Genomic DNA, 10,323 nt, shown 5'->3' with positions numbered 1-10,323 from the left:
GTGTAAGGCACTTGGGCAGCAACGCCCATCAGCCGTGGCAGGCCTGGGGGATTTGAAAAGCACCTGGGGGAACCGGCAGTAACAGGACAGGTGACTCCCTTTGATTGCTTGGTCAGGCATGGGGTATACTCCAAGCACATGGACGCTGACATCCCAGGTACCTGCCTGGAGGACACTTCCATTCCTGAGTCGAGAAGGGTCTGAGAAGTTGTGCACCTTGGGAAATGAGGTAACTGCCAGTAAGTCAGTCTTTGGCCCTTCAACAGTTACAAACAGCAAGAGATTATCCGAGGCGTCGGAGCTTAGCAGAATGCCTGCTCCACTCCAACCCGCTGGAGTCCCTATCAGAGGAAACGGCTCATGCACTTGACAGTCAGTCCACTTGGTATGTGAATCAGCCTAAGCTGTCATGGAACATTGCAGAATACAGTGAAGATACGCATTATAAACCCATGTCTTTCCCCAAGTTCCGTGTCTTTTAGCACCTAGCATGTGTCCTGCAACATAGGTGAGCTGGGGAAATACCTCACCAAACACTATGTGTTTAAGTAGAACCCTGAAAGATGGATAAGATTGTCAGTACAAGTACTTGTGAGTTTTTGAGTGGAGGGGTTAAAAATACCCATTCTACATCTCAGGAATGCAAAATACAGCATAAAGTATTCCATAATTGACTTTATCATGCTGATCTTCTGGCGGGGAGGGGCTACTTAAACTTGCTATTCAGAAGGACGTTGTAAGATTAAAATATTGGGGAGCCATCACCACTGAACATCTACCTTTCCCATTGACATGTGAGCCTACCATTCACATCTGAGAAGAGGGAACAAGCAAAGATGCTCTGCTTGAAGGTTTGCCTCTTTTCCACTTTCTCGCCATCTAAGTGCCCGCCCTGTCATTCTGGAGTCATGGTTCTCAATCCATCACCATTAATTTCATCATAATTTTAAGGAGCAATGGGGGGTACAATGTCTTCTTCCCCTGAGTGAATCCTCCAGGGAAGGCCAATGAATTCTTATTAACCACATAGGATACTTTTGTCTGACTTGTCCAGTGGATTTTAATTGCTGGGCCTTTCAAAGGTAGTACATGTTTTGGGTAATACTCATGTCTTTGATGCTTGCTTCAGAATATGTATGCTTTAAAAAAAAAATCAATAAATTAGTATTCCTTTTCAGAAAGCACCTGGCTAATTTCCTGAATGCATAGTTTTTGTTCAGTAATATGTGGTTTTGCAAAAATGTTAACTGATTTAGATGCTACGTTAGTTCCACATAAAGAATGAAGTTTTGACTTGTGTTCCTCCATTGATTTTTTTTCCCTGATACAAACAAATGGCACAAAAAGAGAAAGTTTAAGTACAAAATTTATTGCAGAAAGAGATTAAAACAATTTTCTTATGTAAACCAAAATTAACATTTGTTTCCCATGCTGACCAGTAGTAGGAAAAACCATCTATTACAAACACAAACTCTGGATGAAAGCCCAAGGATAGAGCTTGTTCAGGCCAGCGAATGTGCTCAGACCCTCGGGGAATTTCAGGATGACTGTCTCAGTAGAGGTATAGAAAAGATGATAAAAGAGGAATAATAAATTGCATTGCTAATAAATGATCGTCTTCCTGTTGGACAATCGTGAGGAACCCACATACCCACTTGCGCCCTTGATGTCAAGGATTTATGTCACAGATGCCCAAATTCTTGCTTCATGTAACCAAAAAGGGACCAGGATTTCCTTTTATGTGGCTTCCTGTGTATTTGTCAGGCCCCGCTTCATCTGTGCACTCAGCGACAACAGGGAAGAGAAGGCCCGGGGGCCCCATCCCATCTTGGCAACCCTTTTCCTCCTGGAAAGATCTTCATCCTTCCCATCGCTGTCCACCCCTCCCGTGCCTGCCCACTCACCGACAGCTGCCTGTGACCATTAGGAACCATCTTTCATCATCAGTGTAATGATCAGATGAAAGGAAACTATACCAGGAGGTGAGGGCCAAGCTCCCTGGCAGAAAACCTGGAGGCCTTATTTACATTTTAAAAGAGAATCCAGCAGATGAACCGGGAAGCAACCTCTGCGGCTTTTCCAGGGGCTTTAACATATTGCAATAACCCCGGGCCTCCACTCCTATTAGGGCCCACTTTCTGAAGGGGAGAGAAGTCCAAACTGCTGCTCCCTGTGAGGAGGGAAGTAAGACAGCATTAACCCAGCACAAAAGTTGGAAGTAAATAATCCTCCCAGGCCCCTCTGTGGAACCTCCTCCATCCTCCTGGAAATAACTGCACATTGTTGGGAAAGTCTTAACTTCTGAAAGCCTCAGTGTATGCATCTGTAAAATGGGAACAACCATTGCACCCATCTCTGAAGGTTGTAATGAGGGCTAAATAAAAAGCACAGAGAGTTCATAGTACAGAGGCTGCCATATACAAAACATTCCATAATTGTCAGATACTAACCCCAGCGTAAATTCTTCACTTGATAGAGGAGGAAACTGAAGCCCAGAGAGATGAAGGCCCTTGTCCAAGCTCTAAAGCATCAGGCTGTGTCTCTTGCCACCACCCTGACATGCAACTTGTCCTCTTGTAGTAAAACATTCAATGTAATAAAGCTGACAAGATTTCTTACAGACTTGTGATCCCCTCAGGGAGCTCTTGTGCAGGGTCACTGACATGGCTTTTCTTCCCACAGTCCCTTGCCTGCTTTTATTTTTAGCAGCTGTATCCCATAAGGGAGTGTCATGCACACTGGGGAGCTTCCCCTGCCTCAGCACACTTGGCTTTGCCTCTCAGCATCCTGCGATGGTGTTGCTGCCGCTGCTCTGTCCACCATGGACTCGTCATAGGACGGCGGTGCCTCTTGATGAGCATCACTTTCATCCTCAAATTCGAGGTCCGTCTCTGTGTACAGAGGTGGAGGAACCTCCAAGGCCTCTCTCTCTGCAGGAAAGGGTTTCTTTTCCACATCGAGACTTTCTTCATAAGCAGGAGGGTAAAAATCTGGCCTGGGGGACAAAATGCCACAAGCATGCATGTGTTATTTGAGTGGTTCGTGCCAAGGAGGCATATGTCTGCCTTTCTCAAATCACACTGTGCAAAGTTAAACTGTTAAGAAACACTGATTTTGAAACAGATGTATTTATTCCCTGGCATTACGAGCTTTTTAAAAAAAAAAATGTGTCGCTCTTCCAGCAGAGCTCTTTTCACCAGCCATAAGATGTGGGTCTCTACAGTCATGCTTTCGCAGGGGGCTATTCCAAGCTATCCCCTCTCTGTTGCTCATTGGAGCCAGGGACTTTCAGTGTGAGATCCTTAGCAGAGGTAGGGGGCATGGGAGCCTTGCCTGTGGAACTTCCCTACCCAGTTATTAAGTCCATTCACACCCTTGTCTCCATTCACACACATTTTCTTCTACGCAATTGCAACCACTATCTCAGGTCTTCACAGCAAACAAAATAATTAATGAAAACCAGCTTCACTCAGTTCCCTGAACTATATCAGATGCTCGTCTCTTTCCCATCACTCTTTCAAGTCTCAACAGCTAGTAAAAAAAACAAACAAAAAAAACCACAAAACACAAAAACACCCCCAACAACCCGTACTCATTTCCCAAGCTGTTCCAATGGAGAACTTTACATAGATTTTAGTTGCAGCCTTTACCTTCCCATCAGGCCAATGGCTACCAGGGCCCTTCATGCCAGAGCTGTTTGCTCACTGGCACTTGTGCCCAATGTGGCTAATTGCTAAACCTCTCCGGCTTCTCCATTATGAATAGGGTTGGGTGTGGCATCAAGGTGAGGAAGATAGAGGGTGAGCTTGGTTGAGCTGTGTATTTATAGACTGAATTCTTCCAGTGCCTACAGGCAGTGTTTGTGGTATGTAACCACAACAGAACAGGGGCTGCCACTTGTAGGCACAGCTCCCTTCCAAATGTGACCAGGCCCAAAGCCAAAAGGCTAAAGCTGCTGTCTACTGTACAGCCCAAACCTCAGCCTTCACTCAGAATAGCCCTGGCTGTGTCATGGGGCACAAGTGTAAAGACAGTAAAGACAGAAAGGTGAGCTGTCCCCTGGAGTAATGCGAGACGCTCCAGGATGACGGCCGCTTGCCCCGCAAATCTCATTCACCTCTCGCAACCCCCACCCCACCCCACCCCCCGGCCCCAAACCAGTTCCCATTCCCAGTGCCCAGTGCCCTGCATTCTACCCTTGCAGACCCATTGGCTTTATACTTCAACCTGGGAACCCATTTTGAATGCAAATGCTTCTGAGAAATGTAACTTTCTGTTGACTGACTTGGCAGCCATTTTGCGTGGGCTGGGCATCTACTAGATGCAGCAGGAAGAGATGGTAAAAGGGGGCATCATGATGTCCACAATTTACTTCATAGAGCATTTCTGCACAGTGCAATGGTATGCATGTGTTAGTAACTTTAAGCTACACCCAAAAGGTAATCAGTTGCACTTATCAGGAATTCACACTCTGGAGGCAATTATCTAACATTTGTATAAAATAAAATCAGCATGCCAGAAGCATCTTCTACAATCACTTCAGTTATCTTAATTTTTATCACATCTGGAGACCCTGCCAAAAAGTATAATAAACATTGGAAATGAGTTTTGGTTATTATAGTTTGTATCATTAATTAGCACAATCATGTCAAAAATCAAGTCATGAGTAAAAGTACAGTTATTCAAAATACATGGAGTAGCTAAAATATTTCAGACTAAGAGGATGAAAGAACGTATGGAGTCTTGCAGCCTGCACCTCAAGGATGATACCTGATGTTTTATTCCAGAATGGCCCTGTGTTCAGCCAACAATTAGGAGGCTTTCGGTTATCCAATACTAACCATAAGGCTAAATGAAATTTTTTAATGTGGTAAAAAAAAATTATATATATATGTATATATATATATATATAACATGAAATTCACCACATTAGCCAAGTGTGCCATTCTGTGACGCTGAGCACACTGACCTTGTTGTGCGACCATCTCCGCCACTGTTCATCTCCCGGCCTGAGCCCCTGTGCCCATAAACAGTCACGCCCCATCCCCCGCCTCTTGGCCTGGTAACCGCTGTTCTGCTTTCTGTCTCTGAACCTGACTACTCCAGGTGGCTCATATAACCACCAGTAGCCTCTAAGGGCAGCTCCCATGATACAACAAAACAACCTTAAAGCTGGGCCTCTTATGTTGGCTTAGGTGGGCTCTCGATGTGTGTTGGGGGTGGGGGGTGGGGAGTCTCTGGGATAAAAATCCTTTACTCCACAGTTTTTCCCAGAGGCAGCACCATGGTTCCTAATCACTAACCCCACCCAGAGTAATTGCCCAATGACAAGGTTTTGGCCCTAGGCACACAGCCCCATGAGACAGGTAAGTTGCTCCACAGTGGGATTAGAAGTCACTCAGCTTTTCCAGAATTCAGCCCCCTGTTAGCCCTCACCAGTCGTCTGTCTTCTCAGCACGTACCTGTCCACTGTGGCCAGGCCCTCGGCTCCTTGAGCAAGGTGTTGTCTGAGAACATGGCTGAACATCCCTTTGCTTCCACTTGCCTGGCGGTAGGTGCTCCAGGAAATTCCACCCAGAAGGATCACAAACCCCAGAGGCAGAAGCAAATAGGCCATGATCAAGTTTTCCTGACAGCTGACTATGGAGCTCCAGGACATGAAGAAGGCCCCCAGGCAGACCACCAGGAAGCCTGCGAGGAGGGCAAAGGCACAAAGAACTGTGCCAGTTCTGTTCCGCATCCCTGCACCTTTGGATGCCAGTTTCCTGACCCTGCCACTCCCCTGCTTCCCTTGCTCAGAGAGAATGCTCTCATTAGCCAGCTTGTAGCTTTATACACTCTGGGACCAACTGGCCTTTGGACAATTAAATGAAGCAGGTACTTAGAAGCTATTCATTAACCATGGAGAGTAACTGTAATATCGCTGGAGGATTAACCTGAATACACAGCATTCACTATAGAAAGCATTGTGCACTATAGAAAGGAGTGGCTTCTCATAGCTGTTTTGTTCTTGTTCTCCTGAGCTGGTTGGACCCTCAGCTGACCTGATTACTTGAGGGGAGGTCTCCCATCCTCTGAGTAGAAGGGCACTGGTGTCTTAATTCCCGCAGTGAGCAATTCCCCACTAATGCTAGAGAAATCAGCAGTCCTTGATGAGCAATCTTCCCTGTGTTTTGGCTGGAAGTCCTTCCCTGATCCCTCCTTCTTTTCTCTGTGCTAAAAAGATGTAAAGTGGGGAGAGGGGTTCTTAACATGTTTGTCTTGCCTTTTTCAATGACTCTCCTTTCATTGCCTAACACTACGATACTGAAAAAATTCCATGTGAAAAGCCCACGGGGTAAACCCCCTGATTCCTTCTGTGGTGACAAGAAACATGAGCGCAAGCAGGAGGGAGAGAGCTGAAGGGAGCTGTAACAGGCAGAGCTTGGGCAATTGGGGGTGGGGGGCGTGCGGTGGTGTTCTGGGGGTGGTTGGAAAAGGGGATGGTCTGGTGACTCCTGCTCGGACCCTGGTTTTGTACCTTTCCCATTGTTGGGGCCCAATGTTGAAATCCTTGGTTCATTTCTGCTTAACACATAGGTGCTTGATAAAAATATTTCGCTTATTGCTCAACCACTGGCCACCATTCTTGGCTTACTAAAAATATTTTAGCCGGATCCCTCCCTTCTCGCTCTCAAAGAAAAGGCCACAGGCTTTTAATAACATGGCATTCCCTTAAGTGTGTGGCACGCTACAGCTTCCATACAAAACAAACAAATACTTGTGAGAAGCACTGCCTACTCAATCTCCAGCCTCCCTCACACTCATCTTAGGGCTTCACAAAGCATATTAATATATTAAAGGCTCTGAAAAGTTCTGCAACCTTCTTCCTCTTATAAAATAAAATCAATATATTAAATAAAATTTATGTTGGTAGATGCCACTAAAAAATGTTCCCTGTCCTCTCCCCCACACCATAGCCCTGTGTAGTGTTGCCTCAAAGAATCTTTCTAGAACCATCCTTCTCTTCTTTGTCCAGAATTTGTTTCTTCCATCTTGACTCTCTTTAGTTGCAGACAGCCTATTCCAGATCTGGCTCATAACTCATTCTTTCTTTTTTATTTGATGCATGTTCCTGCTGAAAACCTGCTGCCCAGAGGGTCTCTGGGTCACTTCTGTCCAGAGGGATTATCTGCAGTTCCTCTCTGCTATTCCTCTGCCCCACGACTCCATTACCATTATTTTCCATTTACTTTCCTAGTATAAAAAGCAGTTCTTTGCACAATAAATACACACATAACTTTTAGCCCCATACCCACCATCTCCTCAGCTCTACCTTCATGGTATAAACTAGGAGGGAGAAAGACACTGTCATCTTCTCGTGCTGATATTATCCTTGAAACCTTAAAACAACTCTTTCTCCTTCCTTCCCCAGTTTGTCTTGAGTTTGGCAGATTTCTAAGATGACCCCCAGTGACCCATGTCCTTTTTAGTGTGGGCTGGACATAGTGACTTGATTCTAACCAGTAGAATATGGCAAAGTGATGGATGCCACTTCCAAGAACAGGTTACAAAAGATTGTGACTTCTATCTTGATAGCACTATCTCTATTGCCCTCAGAGCCTGTGCTCTTTGAGGAAGGAAGCTGCCATATTGGGGAGGCCCATAAGATAAGGAATCAAGGGCAGCCTCTGGCCAACAGTCAGTGCAGATCTGAGATGCAGATCTGAGTCCATGAGCCAATGAGGAGCTGCCTCCTGCCAATGACCACGTGAATCTGGAATGAAAACCTTGCCTAGTGAAGCCTTGAGGTGGCTGTGACCTAAACCACACCTCATTCAAGAGCCCTTGAAGCCAATGATTCAGCTAAGTCATGCCCAGACTCCTTACACACAAACTGTTTGAAGATAAGTGATTCCCAACTATAACGTCTCCACTAGGAGTTGGGTCCCAGCTTAGGGCCCTGGAGGTACTATTAAGTATTAGAGGAAGGAGAGAAAGCACTCTCCCTGAGAACTACCCACCCAAAGGGTTGGGCTTCTTTGTTTTAGACCAAAAGTGGGGGGTGAATTAGACTAGGCATTAGGACAGGTCAGGACTAGTTCCTGTGATCACATGAATATTTGAGCAAGTAAGCCTGTGTACACTTTCTCTCCTCCAGTTCCAATACAGGATAAATAGTGCCTTATAGTTTATCAGATCGGTTCTTCACCTCCATATCCTTGAAAAAGGATCCTGTCATTCCAGAGCAGTGTGTTCCTGTTGTTGTTGGTTCTTTGTTTGGTTTGGCGAGAAACTGGGTAAAAAAGAACATGCTCCGAGAGATGGCAGGAGGGTGTGAGGGAGTAGTGACTTCATATGAGATCCCTGGGTTCAGAATATTTGAGGAGATTATCTTGAATGAGGTGGCACATCAAGGAGAAAGTATAGAAGAGTCTACAGTATATGAAGAGAGCAGATGAGAAAGGGAAAAAAAATCACTATAGAAATAGGGAGTATTGCCTGGAACCATGTGTGTCCTTCGTGATGACTGAAATGTAACAGTGAAGGATTTGTGTTAAAGTTATTCCTGTATGTTTGTGTTTTTTATAAAATATATATTATCGAATAATTACAATTCTTTCTCCTGTGACTCAGCTTCAGTTCTCCACTACATGCATCATTGCTGTGTGAGTATTATTCCCTTTCAATGCTTCAAAAATGGCCAAGGATAACTAAAACCTACAGTTCAAAAAAGATTTTATTACTTGTGGTTTCCCTGTCATTCGTTTTGCGGTATGCCCACTTTTCCCACAATCCCTGGCAGTGAAAAGATTTTTTTGAACAGCAGAAAATGAAAGTAGACGTGCACTTGCTTCCGCAATCATGAGAGTGCACAGGCACCGGGAGAAAGCGCCTGGTCTGCACCAGTCTTGGAGGGCAGAAACTGGCAGCCAAGTCCTCAGGCTGCGGAACACAGAAAGAATCCAATAAAGAGCCAGTCAAACACCAAAAAATCCTCCTAAAGGGTCTGTTTCAGAAGACCTGTGGGCTTTTGTCTGGGATTCTTTATGTTCTGCCCTACCTTCTGGGTCTGCCTTCACTCCCAGGCCAACTTTCCCATTCTTGTCCACCTCATCACTTAACCAGCGCTGCGTGGGAGAGTCAGGGGCCAGTGATACTGACTCCGTTTCAAGGTGGAGAAACTGCAAGAGGCAGAGATTGATGATTCGCCTAAGTTCGTACAGACAGCATGGGACTGATGGTAAATGGATACCCTGGGGGGAGTATGGACAGAAGCTCGCCTTCTACAGAGGAACATTGGGGGACCCATTGGAAGCCAAGCTGAAGTCCTCTGTCCCTTCCACAAGGGACCCACCTGGGAAAATGATGTTTTGCCTTTAATCCAGTGTATTTATTACTGGTATTATAATGGGGTGCAGAGTAAAGGTCTCCTGCAAATAGGAGAAAATTCCTACAAACCTTGATTGAGGGGAAGTGGAAGTAGAGGACAGGCATTTAAGATACTTTTTATAACAATAGCAAGTTAATAGCTGTGCCTTTCTTGAAGGGGAGAGGACTGCTGTCCAGGGTGGGTAAGCTACCACCTGCGTGAGAGGCAGGGGGCAGATGCCCACCCCAGAAGTCACTGGGAACTCTCACCATGACTAAACATGGCAGCTTAAAGAAGGTAAAAGATACAGGAGAACTGGCAAAAATGACACATCATTAGAAGCACCAGATATGAGATCACATAGGAAGTTCCAGGCCAAGCGTTAATGAGGGTGGGCTGAAAGAGGAGAGAAACCACACAATCTGAGGGGAAGTAGGTGGGAGTCGGCTATGAGGTCTGGTGTGTAAGAGGAAACCACATGGGCTGTAAGGGAGTAGGAGAGAGTCCACCACAGAGAGAAGAGGTGCAGAGTGAGTGAGAAGGTCCACCATGAGGCCCGATGTGTAAGGGAGAAGCCATGTGGTCTGAAGTGAGAGAGGAGCCATTTCTGCTCCTCTGAAGGATGTATGAAGAAGTCACTCTCTTGGGACCGTGCCTCCCTGGATGCTACCATGGCCCAGTGTAAGATGGCACATGTTTCCCTGAACCACCGCATGGAGGCTGAGAACAGTGCACCCCAGATCCTGAAGGAGAGGGCTGCTGCGAGAGGATGGTGACTGTGAAAACCACAAGTGCACCTTCCAGAGGGGATGGAGATCTGTTTGCACAACCGGCTTCAGAACAGACAAGGGTACAGGGAATTTCTGGGTATGAATTTGTCTTGTAGCCTTTTGGGGAGCAAGGGAAGCACTAGGTCACAGGGAAGAGGAGGGCTCTGAGCAGGAGTGCGCTCAGCCCCCTCCCAAGGATAA

At 45.9% G+C, this 10,323-nt stretch overlaps 1 protein-coding gene across 1 annotated transcript; it reads right to left on the bottom strand.

The window, feature by feature from the left end:
• Positions 1 to 2,757: 2,757 nt before the first annotated feature.
• On the bottom strand, positions 2,758 to 5,772 carry TMEM252 (transmembrane protein 252). Its single transcript, XM_054583270.1, has 2 exons — positions 5,463 to 5,772; positions 2,758 to 2,995 (listed from the first exon to the last, which is right to left on the bottom strand). The coding sequence occupies exons 1-2, from the start codon at positions 5,738 to 5,740 to the stop codon at positions 2,758 to 2,760; spliced, it is 516 nt and encodes a 171-aa protein (XP_054439245.1). The 5' UTR covers positions 5,741 to 5,772.
• Positions 5,773 to 10,323: the final 4,551 nt, after the last annotated feature.

Source organism: Pteronotus mesoamericanus, unplaced genomic scaffold, assembly GCF_021234165.1.
Source record: "Pteronotus mesoamericanus isolate MK-2021 breed Mesoamerican mustached bat unplaced genomic scaffold, CSHL_Meso_final contig_73, whole genome shotgun sequence".
NCBI lineage: Eukaryota > Metazoa > Chordata > Mammalia > Chiroptera > Mormoopidae > Pteronotus > Pteronotus mesoamericanus.
The sequence above is the reverse complement of the archived record's forward strand: the minus strand, read 5'-3'. Positions and strand labels throughout refer to the sequence as shown.